The sequence below is a fragment of the Anopheles stephensi genome, chromosome 2 (assembly GCF_013141755.1).
Source record: "Anopheles stephensi strain Indian chromosome 2, UCI_ANSTEP_V1.0, whole genome shotgun sequence".
In the NCBI taxonomy this organism is placed as follows: domain Eukaryota; kingdom Metazoa; phylum Arthropoda; class Insecta; order Diptera; family Culicidae; genus Anopheles; species Anopheles stephensi.
In genome coordinates, this window is record NC_050202.1 from 58,163,795 (window position 1) to 58,178,370 (window position 14,576).

Consider the following 14,576-nt stretch of genomic DNA (forward strand, 5'->3'; position numbering starts at 1 on the left):
TATTTACTTACCGTATCGGGGACAGCAAAAAAACCAGGAATCAGTTCCCCTGCCCGAGGACCGTCCCAAGGTGCACGGTTTGTACACAAATATCAATTTATTATCCCACTACAGCAGCGAATGGTGAGCATAACGAGTCGTTGTCAATATTATCCACCCGCCTCAACGGGAGGACAAAAAAAGTGTGTCCTCATGGGAATTTCATAAAGCTGCTCCTTTGGTACCGATGCCGATCAATCCGGGCATGGGTGATGCCCTCCCTTTTGCGCCAAACAACGGTTCGCGTTCCCTTCCCATTGTTGGCCTTTTTCATCGATACTTCTGAGTGAAACTCAAACTCAAACCCAACTAGGGTCGGCCAAAGTGGTAGCATACCGTCTGACGGAATGACATAACGTGGGACCGGGCCACTGCTTACGAGCAATCTTGACGACACTAATCCATCTGGAGCAGCCGAATCGAGTGGCATTCGGATCGTCAAGATGTCAATTTGGGGGAAGTTTTGTGACCTGCCATGTGCCATGTCATGTACGTTTCTGCAACGGTCCCGTACACGCGCACACTCTCCCGACCGTTGCCCGATTATGATTGCTCTATCAATTTCGGCTGGTTCGGGTTGGCGGGGAAAACGGGACCGAAGCCCATCGAGTTTTCGATAACGACCATACTGCCACCACCCCACTGATGCTCATAAAGATGTGTCATCAGCATTCGGTAGAGCATTGCGATTCGATGAGCTGCTGCTTTATGATTCGCTGTAGCTCTTTAACCTCGCGACAGGAAGTGCTTTTAAAGCGAGTGTTGTAGCGTCTTTTTCCCACGGAAGCATTATTGATGTGCACACACACACACACCGATTGCCATATTTCATACCGTGGATGGTTGTAGATGTAAGTAAGAGCAGCAGGAATCGTGATTCTGGCGAGCGCAACCCGAACCGAACGGGCCTGGCACAACAAATTGGTCCCCTGTGGAGCGTAAAAGAGAATCGCTGGGCAACGAGTTTTAATGCCGTACAAGCAGCGCTATTGATTCTGATTTATATTTAATCATTGCAACGATTCGGCGCAATCATCATCGGTACAGGAATCCCCCAACCGATCATACCAGAAATATATGGGTTGGCCCTCTTACGAGATAATTCCGATGATGAGTGATGCAGCAAAGGGATTCCGATCGGAAAATGGGGCAAATTGTCTGGGGAGTACTATACCACTCGCGAGTGATTTGTTACTGTTTTGTGTGGTGATTACTTTGAAGTTGCAGTTTGTCATCGGAGATTCCTCCCAAGCGATGGACGAACGCCAGATAGTTATACTGAGCCGTTTAGATTTTAAAAGCAGCTCCTTAAATGCAGTTTGAAGAAGATCCACACATTTGCTTTCGAAGAATAACTGAAAAATCAAGAGATTCTTGGTGATACTGAATGCTGTTTAGTCTTGAGTTCTTCTCCTTGTTTAAAAGAAGGTTTCGCACGTTGCTTATATAGAGACCATCTCTTGCTGGTATAACCAGTAACGAGAACGCGGATGAAGGAGACTTCTTCGAGAGACATATTGTCTTCTAAGACTACGACCGCACTCCACGAGGAGTTCTGAATATCATGACCGGAATTCCTGTGTTCTTGTAAACAGTTTGATCATGCCAGAGGGCTCATACTTTGAATGGGAACGATTTATCCCAATCAGAGACATCTGATCAACAAAAGACCTGCAATACTAAAAGATCATCTTCGAAGTCTTTTCCTAACACCTAGTTGAGAGTCGTCTCGACAACACGACTTCACCGGAACAACGATTATAAATTGATAAGCGCATCTCATTAACCGTGACTAGCTAGATTATTGAAGCAGCAATGCTGACCAACGTTTATTAACACATGTTTTACTAAACCTATGTTCATACATATCTCCGCGCATCACTGGTGTAACTAAAGCCTACAGAATCCGTTCCCAGTCCCACATGTACATCTAAGCGTGGCACTTTTTAATCCACTTTTCTTTCTGCGACGAACTTTTTAGTCCGCTCCTCGTAAATGACCAGCCAATCCTTCAGGTCAACAATGGAGTAAAGCTTGCCGCCATCCACACCCTGCAATTCCATCTTCTCTTCGGCCCAATCGTACTGTAATTCAATCGGTAGCCGTTTGATGAGATCATGCAGCAGCCGCTGGTCGTCCAAACATCTGGTCTCATCGGTGGTATAATCCCCTTGCAGCATGTTTTCAACGAGGTTGTGCAAGGCGGTGCAAAATTTCAGGAAGGGTTTAGGACTTTCCGTCGTTATTTCCTCTACCGCTAGCAGCTCCTGAAGAAAGGCACTCAACACGTTCTCCGCATTGCCAAACTTTGTGTTGAGCGTGTACAGTATGGGCGGAACGTTTGCGGGATCGTGCATCATCTCGTGCACTGCAGCAAGCGCTTCACCTTTGATACATTTTCGCAAGCGTTTCAGATTTTCTACCTGGGACAGTTGACCGGTGCGCGTGGTTTCTTCAAACAGTTGCTTGAAGCTTGGCCAGTCCTTGGCCATGTTTGCCGTCGATGTAGACGGTCCAGCTTGAACCAGCTTTGCCATGCTTTCTATTATGTGAGACATTTCGCCATCGGTAGATACGGTCGTCTCGTCTAACAATTCGATGTCTGAGGAATCGTCCTGCTCCATTTTCAGCTTTGCTTTCTCGATAGTTCGTTTAGATATCTCAATATTTCTCGCCGTTATTTCAAGTATCTTGCGAACATTTTCCTCCTGCTTCTTCGATGATATCGCCAACTGTTCTGATAGCTCTTTCAGCTGTTTTGATTTGGCCTCCGTTTCCGCTACAACTGCTTTGCATGTGCTGCAGACGTACTGCTTCGGTGCCCTCCTCACTTTCAAACACCTTAGGTGTGTCCATTTGTTGCAGTTGGTACACACGACAAACTTGCCCCGAGGATCGTCATTTACACAGAACATGCAATTTCCGTTCCGTTTGTTCTCCATTCCTGTGATGCGTAACGTGGCTTGCTTCGGTTGTTCTAGCTGCACACCAGGGTTCTAATGACTGTTGAGTTTTTTCTTTACTTCCACTGTTGTATGTTTCTATCACTTTCGATTTCACTTTCTTCAAGGCCTCCTCAATCCTTTCCGAAGGAATCCGATTCACTTATAACTGGTCAAGAGATTCCTTTGCAGTACTGCACGCGTCACTGGCAATTTTACGACTGGTGTGTGGGTTGCAAACGCTGTTGGCTTATATACCCTTTTTTTGGTAGCTGAATCATCCTAAAAGCTACCTGTACGTGGGTACGTTGCTGGGAAGTGACTTTTTTTCAACACCTGCTACAAGTGAACACCCTGGGTCTGGAACGCACACTTTGATGGTATGGAAGCAACGCAGAAAGAAAGGGGTAAACTAAAAACAATCCAGCAAAATTCCTAACAAATGCATGGTAAAAAAGGGGGATGTATTTCTACCCTGCACACACGTCTCAACATCCTTCGTTGCTACCTAGAGCGATACCTGTAGCTGCACCTTACTGTTCCACATTTGCATCTAGTCCTGAGCTCTACCCTGCATTGCTCGAAGCCACACGTGTTGGAGTCATATTTCTGTAGCCTGCATTTTGCTATAGTTGATGGGCAAAAAAGTTATTCTAGCTTTATTTCCAAAGTTAGAAGTCGATTTAGATATGACGAAGAACTTACACTTCCATAAATTCCATAAGAGTTTGGATTTCTAACAGAATATATTTAAATTCTGCCGAACGAGCCCGCTTGAATGGGTCGTTCTTGCCGTTGAGTGAATAAAACGAAGGAATAAGAAGATGAGGTCTATCACTCAAATGACGTGAGGAAGAATAGATAGGAATCTAGGATAGAAGGAAAGGAACATCCAGATCCTGATGGAAAGGAGGCAGGCGACAAAATATGACTGAATGTGTGAGTTTCCATCATCGATTTGGATACGAAGGAATTTCTTCAGACCGACCTTCCAGAAAACGGTGGACAGCAACTCGGATGAATTAACGCTGAGTCCGTCCGATCCTATCCAGCAGTGTTAAGTCGGAAGACCACCAAACTTCCGACGCAATTTCCAGTGTAGAACGGACCCAGAAACAGTACAGGGAATTTAAACACAAGGGATCCTAGATTCTCGTAGAAGGGAGGGTAGAACATTGACAGCAGTCGTCGACAAACAGTATGAAGAGTAGAGGACTGTGTACAAAATTCCGTGGGACACTCTCAATTTGGTGACAAAAGACTCGGAAAAATCCTTATCGACTCTGAACTTATATGATCTACCGTAACCAAGCCGATGGTCCCCAAAAGCAAATATCTCAATTTTCGAGAGTAAGCGAGCTAAGGAGATCGAGTCAAAAGCTGCATTAAAGCTGGTATATAATCTGTAAACTTGGCTGCCGAGTTCCATGTAGTTAAAGGTCCAGGATACTGGGCACATTAAGCTTTTAGAAGAGGTTAAGAGCATTTTGGCTTGAATCTGTGCTGATGCTCCGAAACAACTTGTTGCACACGAGCAAGAATATAGGAGTAAACAATACCTTCGATCACTTACCTATTATTGTAAGATTGACGACACTATTTCTAGTTTGTGCTACGATGAAATCGACCCGACACCGGTACATGCCGCTGTCAGTTTCCCGAACATGCTGGACCGCTAGCTCTCCCGGTTCCTTCTCGAACTGGAAGTACGCTCGATCGCCGAACATGGCATCGTCCGACCAGCGCTTGGGCGATCCGACCTCACGCCCCCGTGTATCGGCACTGTGAAGAAACGAAAGTAAACCATTTTAGCACGCAACACATTGGGCAAGCAAATCATCCTAGCGCCTAACATTCATTTATTTAATTTGCTTTCTAAAGCTAAATAATCCACTGTAGCGTATTCCCGTCATGCGGCCACCGTTTGCGCAGGCCCAAATCACAGTATTAACAAATTGTGTGTGTGAGCGTCGTCCATTTTTAGTGACACCCCAGCTCACCAACTAATCCACTCCAGCCCGGTACGGTGACAAGTTCTCGTGGGAGTGGGACGCATTTCTTCACGGCCGTTAAGGTCACTTACCACCACGGACAATGTCCATGGACCGTGTACGAACAGCGAAGGACGAAAAATGGGCCTTCCAAAGTACACCAAAGATGAATTATTTATTCACACCTTCAGCAGCGCCAACGGAGGACGCCTTCGAGAAAACGAGGCCCAAAAAAAAAAGACAAAATCATCGCCATCTTATCGTCACGAAGCCTTTGGCACCGCACCGCTGCAGCTTCCCCGGCGAGGCCGCGAAGGACAGCAAAAAACCGGAACGCAGAAAACATGATCTACATAATTGATGAAGAATTGATTGAAGTGTTGCGAAATTGAAGCGGAGCGAGAAAACTTTTGTGTCGACACCCGCCGATGTGGAATGTCGTTTCCGATTCCGTGGCATTTCGATCAGCTTATCTGGCCGGATGGTGGGTCCAAGTACGGTCGTGTCGTGCTGTTTTTTTTCCGATATGCCAGATTTCAAATCCCAAAACGGTCGTAGAAACAATACGCAGTTGTGTTTGCTCCCATTGATTGATCTTTGCTGTCGCTTGCTGTCGTTAAGTGTGAGGATACAAACAAATAAAGGTCCTTTCATTAATCGGAAGGCAAAGAAGATGAACAGCATTTCTTTTATGTTCTCGAATTCGTCAATGTCAATATTCTTTACGAGAAGCAGATTAATGGGAAGTGGTTGAAGGATGAGATAGGCATAGCAAGGGGTCGTTCTTTAATTTTAATCAACCCTTAATTAATTCATTATCTGATCACTGTTTGACAAATTACTACAAGCTTTTGCTTTGACATTTTTTAGTAAAGCTTCTTTAAATTATTTTTTCACCGATTTTCAAATAATGATTTTCATCAAATAAAACATGGTTTCCTAAGTGGCATTATACTTATGACACATAAGGCATTTTTCTACCCAATCAAAAAAATTATAAAAGTTTGCTTAAAAATATGCTAAAACCATGAAAATTGAGTCCTTTTACTCTATATATAACTATACAGAAAATATGGTTAAGCCGTTCTTGATTAATAAAAAACAAACCTTGCAAAACATCATTTTCAATCGTGGCCCAAATTTTCTATTTTAAATTGAATAAAGTTTGAAAAGAGACGAGACAATTTCCAAATAAACAAAAGCTGTTCAAACTCCGATGCATTTATAAGGAATTTTATAAATTAAAACTTGTTCCAGCAAATTTAATATAAAGTATAAATTGGGAATAAGTTAAGAATAAAATTACGAATCACATTTGTAAGTCAAGAAAAGGAATTAGACGCAAGAGACAACGTTTTGTAACTATTATTATATTGGCATACTAATTGTAGTGATAAAGACGGTTCCAATCTCTTTCACGTGCTTCAATGAGGAGTAATATCAAAATTTAAAAGATGATCTTATTAGTGAAGTTACACTAGGACCATCTTCTCCTCGCTGCATAGCTCTACAACCTGTAGCCGTGTTCGATTTTGTTTCTTCAAAGTACACAATGCACGTCCGTAGCTCATGAATTTACCTTATCAAATATCGGACCAACCGTTGCCTGTAGAAGACCAGCCAAATTCTTGCTAATTAAAACAAAAGTGCCTAGAATCAGACTCCCGGCTAGCAGCATTACAACCCAGTAAGCCCGTCGACTGCAATCTCAATGATTAGTTGCATAATCAAATGAGATCCTTTTGTCAGCAGTGCAGGCTGTAAGCATGGCCAGCTATGTTCCAGCCGGCTCGAAACATGGAAGCCCCACAAACAAAAGACTGGCTGGCTGGGTGAATCTGCAGACCGGTATCCATTCCATTCGGGCAGTTGCTATGTAACAACGCGTCGCTGGCTTTCGTCCGCTGTGCTGACTGCGTTTCGATCGCGAGACTTTTGATAGCGCTTTTAATGCACACTCTTTTTCGTTGTTGCTGTTGTTATAAATCCATTTGAGGTTTTTTTTTTCGTTCGTTCGTTTCCATCCCATCGCGGCTCAGTTTTCGTCTGTGGGTTGGTTGGTGGCGCGTAATCGGCTTACCTGTAGATGGGCGATCCTTTATCTTCCCGGTACCAGAGCACCAGCACGACATTGTCACCCGGCTCGTGTGTGCTGACGTTGCACGGCAGATAGATTGTCTCGCCAACCAGTGCCTCCATCGTCACGACAGGAACTGTGAAAGGAATTCGAAAAGGGAACCAGAGAAAAACAAAACGTCACACGTTAGAAAGAGAATGAAACATGTCAATACGGCGACCATTTTTGTCATGGCGTGTCGTGTTCCGTGTGTCGCTCAATAACTGACTGACTGACTGGGTGGTGGGAAATGGAGGAGTGTATGTGAGGGGAAGGAAGGGTGGTTGGTATCCAGGATTTATGTCAATATTTTTGTCAACTGTTTGCCAATATATCCCGGGATGCGCGTCGGAAATGAACGGGCCACCATCATCAGCACGGCGCAACGAGCATGAAATGTTCATTTTTTATTTTCCCAGAGCCCCGTTTTCCCAGACCGTTTTCGGTGCGTCGCCAAACGGACCGTGGGCGTGCTTTATGCATATTACATTCGATTGTTGTTCCCGTTTCGAAGTCGTGCCGCTATTTTTTGCTGGATCCGGAGTTTTTGTCCCAGTAGAATCCCTGGCGTCGTGTGTGCTTGGGTGGAGTTTCCGCGTGTGTGTGTATGTTTTTTTCCTTCGCTTTTATTTTGGACATGCAGTCAGTCAGTCCTCCAATATCGCCGATTGGATACCCAATCATGCTTTTGCAGGTCATCCAGGAAGTAAATGGTAGAATGGGAATGGTGGGCAAGATAAAAGATTCATACAACAAAACTCAAATGAATATTCAGAATACAGCATACACCCCGAAAAACCCGGTGTAGCCTGTCGAACGTCCGCAATGGGATGGGAACTGCTGCAATAACATCACCACGGCAAAAAATACACACCGACACACACACACATTGATGAACTTCATCTCAGTTCAGTCCCGGTCATCGTTTACTGCCACCAAATCGTCGGACGACTACTGCAAACGTCGCGGGATCGGTTTCCGGTGGCCAGACCACGTCTCGAACACACGTCGTCGTTTGGTGGTGAGAGTGCCCTGTGTATGTGTGTGTTTGAAATCATGAAAATGGACCCATGAACCCGTACCATCGTACCTATCGATGAGACGCAGCACCCAGCCTTCCCACAACAAGGCACAAAAAAAGGTTCATTGGGTGCCGAATGAAGCTACACGGATTCGGCAAAACCACCTCACCGAACGGCAAAGAACGGCGAAAACTGTGGGTCCACCATCTCCGAGCGGAACGTGATCCTTGTTACTCGGCTTATCCCGTGCTAGCACGGTGTTGGCCGTGAGCTAACCAGTGGCTCCTTCGGTCCGGTTTGGGACGGAAAAAAAAAACCCCGACACACAACCGGTAACGGTGATCCGAGGCTGCGTCACGTTGTGAACCCGGCCCAGCGTAACGGGGATAACATCAGCTTGGATTCAGACAACATCAGCCCGGACAGCACACAACCCCATGTGCTCCCCGGGTGGTCGTTGGTCGAATTGCGAGTTTTGAGCGTGGTAACGCGTGGAAGGTTTGTTTTTTGCTTTCCTTTTTCGCGTCCGTAATATGATCCGCTCGCAGGGAATGGGGTTGTTTTGGGATTTTTATCATAACGATAGAAAGGAGTAAATGACTGAATTTCAAACATTCGGTTGTCTCGCCTTCAACCCTTTTTTTTTTGCTACGCCGGGCAGTGCCTATTGTTTGCATGCTGGGGTTCGGGGATTAAGTGCGGGGCTAATTTTGTGGTTCCTACCCGGCACGTTTACGGAGGCGATGAGCGCTTAACGATTCTATGCGGCTGAATGCGCACCGGTTGGATTGGGTTCGCTAGACGCCTAGGTTTGATCCTATGAAGCGGGCTGATGTGTGTTGGTGTTTGTATATTTTGAGCTACTATTTGTTTTCTATGTCCCATAAAAAAAACAACCGTAGTCTAGGGGCGGCTAATGAGTCTTCAATTTATTTCGTTTTGGATCACTCAAATGGTGGAACAGGAAAACAATTTCCGTTCTGGATTTGGGAATTCGTACAATTTATTTGAATTTAAAAATTGCTTCACTTTAAATCGAAACAACTGACTGATCTTGACTACGGCTCTAAAATCTTGAGAGGTTATAGCCTGTATTATCTTACTTCTTTGACTTGAATATACCATTTGCCTGTGTGATGATGAGGCTGGCATATTTATGTCTATAAGAATGATAATAGCCAACATCACATGGCCAGGTAAGGGTGCATGGAAAATTCTCCCGAGATCTCTACTGTCACCGGGGGTCTGCACCAGGGATATGGGATTGCCTGTCTTATTTTTAATCCGGCGCTAGAGGAAGCCATCCGTAACTGGAGGATGGAATAAGTAGAAGTCAATCAAAATGCTGACATACGCTAATAACATGATTGATTTGAGGCTCTCCAAAGATCGAGCAAGCCGCACTAAACCTCGGGTTGAAAGATAACGACGTGAAACCCAAATTAATGACCGCACCTTTGAAGGTGGTTCAACACCACTGATAACGAAATTGACATTGAGTCACGTGCAAGGGTGCTAGCTACCAGCCGGTAATACTATAACCTGAGGAAACTTCTCTACTCTAAATACCTATCGCAACAGACCAAGCTAAGACTATATAGAACATTCATTGTCCCAGTACTCACATATGCCTCTGAAACCTGAACTCTGTCCAAAACACAACAATCTGGGACTGTACAGAAGATTTATAGTCCCAGTAGTCACATAAGCCTCCGAGACATAGTTGACGAAACCATCCTAGCCGCGTTCGAGAGGAAGAAGCTCAGCAGGATTTTAAGCCCCGTATGTGTGGAAGGACAATGGAGAGCCGCGGTACAATGATCTCACCATCGTGCAGCAAACTAAACTCGCCAGGCTCCAGTGGGCTGATCACGTCATGCGAATGACACCGGACGACTCAGTCTGTAAAATCCTTTTAAGCGGTCCATATGGAGGGATGTAGTGAAGCCTTTGATGCGTCCACCGGACAGCCAGGATAATCGTCTGACAGACGACGGTATTAAGCTGTGAGCGGTATGGAGGATTGTTGCAACAGACCTTACTTACAGAGATGTAAGTAAGTAATTGTTTTCCGATTCTGGAACTGGCTTGAAATTTACTAGTTTACCTCAGTAACTTATCTCAGAATCCGTGAAAATTGCATTTCCATTACATTTAAATAATAATTACCCTATCAGATAACATTATTAGCACAAAAGAAGCATATGAGTAAATAGAGAAGAATAAATTAAACCCCTCATTCGTAGTTCAGCCTTTTCAAGCTGCATAGCACACGCACATTATTTACAATTAATTGCATTAAATCCAATGAAAAATATAAACAAATTTAAAGTCTTTTTTACTCTTGTTCGCGAAAAATTGTGAGCTTTTGGAGAAGAAGCTAAACTGAGCTGGCACACTGATCATAACTATGTGCTAACCCATTTTATTTCTAAATGAAAATGAATTGTTTTATTAGGAGCAAGGTAAACAAATTATTCCAACCCGCTCATTCACCAAACACACGGACATTTTCAACCGAAACCGACCAAAAACCCAATCATAAACAGCTGTATTTGTAAGCTGTCCATTACGAGGAAACAAAACCAATCAGTCACAATCGCACCGGGTCTGCAGTGATCCATCACCAATCAGCACTGTTGTTGTTGTTGTTGTTGTGTGATTCACGGTAGCAATTTCATTTACATCTGCACACCACCTAATTTCCTCTCCACAGTTGCCACAGTTGTGGCTCGTCTCATTCGTCACCAAAGCGAACCGGGCGGGCAGCCTGTTCGGTTATTGTTTTTCATTCGCAAAAGAAAATCACAACTCCCGTCCAGGCCAGCCCATTTCCCCCTTTTCCGTCCCGGCAAAAGTGAAGTACAATTTGAATATCGATATGAAAACGGGTTCCCGAAAAAGCGATTGCCTGAATCGGACACAATTTCCGGAGCTTTGTTCAACCGTGCATAGTCAGGTTTGAAGCCTTTTTGATGGCTTCATGAGGCCGGTATTTCCCACCCATTCCCGGGAATAAAATGGGAAGCGAGCGGTTTTTTTTCACTCGCGTCGTTTTGTTTTCCCCTCAAATTGCCTCACGGCACAGAAGATACTTTCTATCGTGAATGATTGAGTTCCCTCCGATTGGAACGGGCGCAAAAATCCTTCCGAGCCGAGCCCGTATCTAGCCTCGGACTCGGTCCAACCGTTTGGAAATGGAAATGTGAAACTAAGCGGCGATAAAACAAATTCCGGTAACGTGAGCTGGGGGAATAACAAATTTATCCTACCGTGCACAGCCAGCAGCGGCCCGGGGTTTGACCGTATGTGTTGGCCCGCAGTCCGGTATCACTCACGGTATCACGATGATCGATGGAGTGGCGGGTTGGAGTGTAAGACTTTCTCGGCTGGATGGTGTGCCGCCGGGAAAATGGGGCTCCCTCAATGGGGATAAGGACGCGGGTGCAAGGAAAAACAAGCGAGCTCCCATCCCCCCCCCAAAATGGACAGTTGTCGGGGTGGATGAATGCATAAACGGATGGACGGATCTTTTCGTTGAATCATATGTTTAGTTATGCTGACGTCATCGGCACAATAAAAGCCGGCTTTTGCACGGTTCGGTTTGCTTCATCAACTTTTCGCTCGAGCCTTTATATACATTTTTTATCCGTACCCACACAGCCGGACGGCTTCCACGAGACAAGTTTTGACCGAATACAGCTGGCGCGTGTGGTGGTCAGTTGGTTGGTTTACGATGGGCGGGCAGCATCCGCAAAAAAAACAACAACGAATCCGGCCCTCCACAATCAAAGCATATTACACAAATTACAGTGATTTTTATGACGCCTGCTAACCCACGACAGATGACGGAGCAGATCCCGGTTCCACAAAAGGATCTGCCAAGCAAAAGTAAACCAACAATACGGTAAACGAGAACGACGATGAAAGCTTGCATTTTAGTAGAATTTGTGCTTCGGCCCCGGGAGCACCGGTAATTTCATATGCAGCCATGATATATATTGGACTGTGTTGCTGTGGCTATGGCATAAAACAATTTGCCCCTTCACATAAGCTTACACTGCAATAAAGCAGGGGCATAAATATGGAAAAGATTGACATGCTGATGTGTAGTTTATTTATTGCAGGAATTACGATGACCTATGGAATGAGCGAGCAAGTACAAGGGGACAGTTCCAGAGAAAAGGGTTCAATAAATCATTGGCTTTTGAGTGTAGTAAAGGTAGAAGGCTACTGTAATTGCACTGAATGACTATAAAGATCACTTACTGACTGGAGTTGCGATACCAGAGCAAGACCTTTCGATGAGATTGTAAGGCCAAAGGAGAAGAAATCTTCATAATACAACGAAGACTAATGATTAGAACCTATTGAGACTGTTATCTATTCCTTGTGACCATGTTCACCATTGTCTTCACCTGTATAATCATAATTTGTCACCGTCTACATCTGAACAACTCTGTAGTCCGTAGCCATTAGATGAAATGGCAAACAAAGCTAGTTGAGCTAGTTGAAAGTCCTCAGTTTAAATACAAGTAAAGCTTGAGAAAGCAGATATGAGAATAACGTTTGGGTTGCTATGAAACTCTACTTTGTGTTATTCTGGATAGAAATGATGTTATAAACAGCATTTTAAGATCATTGATAATAACTTACAAATGTTTGAATAATTAAAGTGATAGCGCTGTCGTTCTCCATTCGGCAGGACCGGAGTTTAATTGAGGACTGACTATCAAACTACGTGGTATCATTAAGTCTAGTAAGCCAGAAATGGTAAGCATGCCCCAAAGAGGTCGTTAGGCTTAGAAAGAAGAAGAAACTAGAGAGAAAAAGAGAGTAGTAGAGAAGTAGAGAAGACGATGTGATAACATCTATCGCATTATATTGCTACAATTATTTGTGGATACTCCTTAAGAGATTGTCTTATAATATCATTGAGCGTTGCCAAACGCCTGTAGAAGGCTTTAGACAACAGTAAATCATGAGATTTTTTCTCAGAAATGAGAATGTAGCATCCCGTTTGCTCTTACCAGTATCAGTCGAAAGTTCTTTCAAATTATAACCAAGGCCACACATCCCTGTCCACAAACGGTCCCCCCCAATAAACCCTCACAAATGCTTCACACAACTAGACCAACAAAAGACTCCGCTCATGCCAGTGCACGAACAATTGACAAAACTGATTTCCATTGATAATGTCAAATAAATGCCGATAATACCGAAATCATGCCAGGGAGACAAATCTAATTTATATCATTATACGCCCTGCCAACGGGCGCACGTGTGAGCGCACCGGAAAAGGTAGCCATGTTTCGGTGTAGCCATATGCCTGTGTGTGTATGTATTTTTGAAGCGTTCCTCAACCCACAAGCTTCCGCTTACACAGAACTTGTACGCTGATGTTCAATTTGGATTTTCAATTTGCCCCCCCGACTTTTCTGTTTTTTTGTTGTGTGGCTTAAGCCTGTATGTGCCACGTATTATACGTCTGACACGTATGAAGCGATTGGTCGATTGCGAATGGCTGATGGCTTTCTGGTGGCTGTCACTAATTAAAATTATCACCACCGCAAACGATCGATTATTAACGACGGGCGAACGACATTTAAGCGCAGTGCCGAATCCCCCCCCCCCCCCCCCCCCCCCGAAAATGATCGGTGGTGAATTGTGATGGGTTGTGAAATGTCACAAACTGGTCTGGACTAGCGTTGGCACGAACGCGTTCGAAGCTCAGCTCCCCGTTCAACATTTAGCTAGCTCGTGCCTGAGGTTGAGAATTCCTTTCCATTTCATTTGACAATCGTATCGGGGGGGAATGAATTTTATGCGCCCCGTTTAATAGCGTTTCGAAAGGGAAGAAGAACTGAAGGGGATTTTTTTCTAGCTCTCTTTTTCCAGAAATTTACTCACCCGTTTTTAAAGCGAAAGCAATCGTTGCTAAGTTGCAAACATCAGGGTTACCCTCCCGCTTCCCATCCAGAACTGGTAATGAACGGAAATATGTTTCTTTATGGCGAGGCGAACGATGACAAGCTTCCAATGAAACGCTTATCTGTTCTTCAATACTTCTTTTGGCGTCCCCCATCCAGCAAACAAGCTGTTGGAAAACATCGAGATGGGAAAAGCGTGAAGCAAAAGATGCTTTCCGGCACCTAAAAGCAGACAAACGCACACACGCGCACAGGCATACATTTTCCCCTTCATTCGACTTATTTTCTGCGTTCCCTACGTTATCCGATTGGTTCTGCTCGGAGCGGTGACTTGAGTTTGGTAGACAAATTACAAATAAGATTACGATTATTATTTCCCAAACGTCGATTCCATTGCTGTGCTACAGGAGTATCTTTTTCTGTACGCCAAGTAGAAAAAAAGGGAACGTGGGAATGCTTCACTGAAGCACGACATTGTGGCACATTCACTGTCTTTCCGGGACGTTCGTTTTTTGTTTGTGTGCCATCATTCGCCT

The 14,576-nt window shown here is 44.5% G+C and overlaps 1 protein-coding gene across 3 annotated transcripts in view; it reads right to left on the bottom strand.

Annotated features, from left to right (window-relative positions):
• Positions 1-14,576, bottom strand: part of LOC118506374 (neural cell adhesion molecule 1-like) — a 120,933-nt gene that overhangs the window by 40,093 nt on the left and 66,264 nt on the right. For all 3 annotated transcript variants that reach the window (XM_036043401.1, XM_036043400.1, XM_036043399.1), the window contains exons 4-5: positions 7,053-7,185; positions 4,555-4,763 (exon numbers count right to left, since the gene is read on the bottom strand). In XM_036043401.1, the coding sequence (XP_035899294.1) occupies positions 4,555-4,763; positions 7,053-7,185 (342 nt within the window). The remainder of the gene's footprint in view (positions 1-4,554; positions 4,764-7,052; positions 7,186-14,576) is intronic.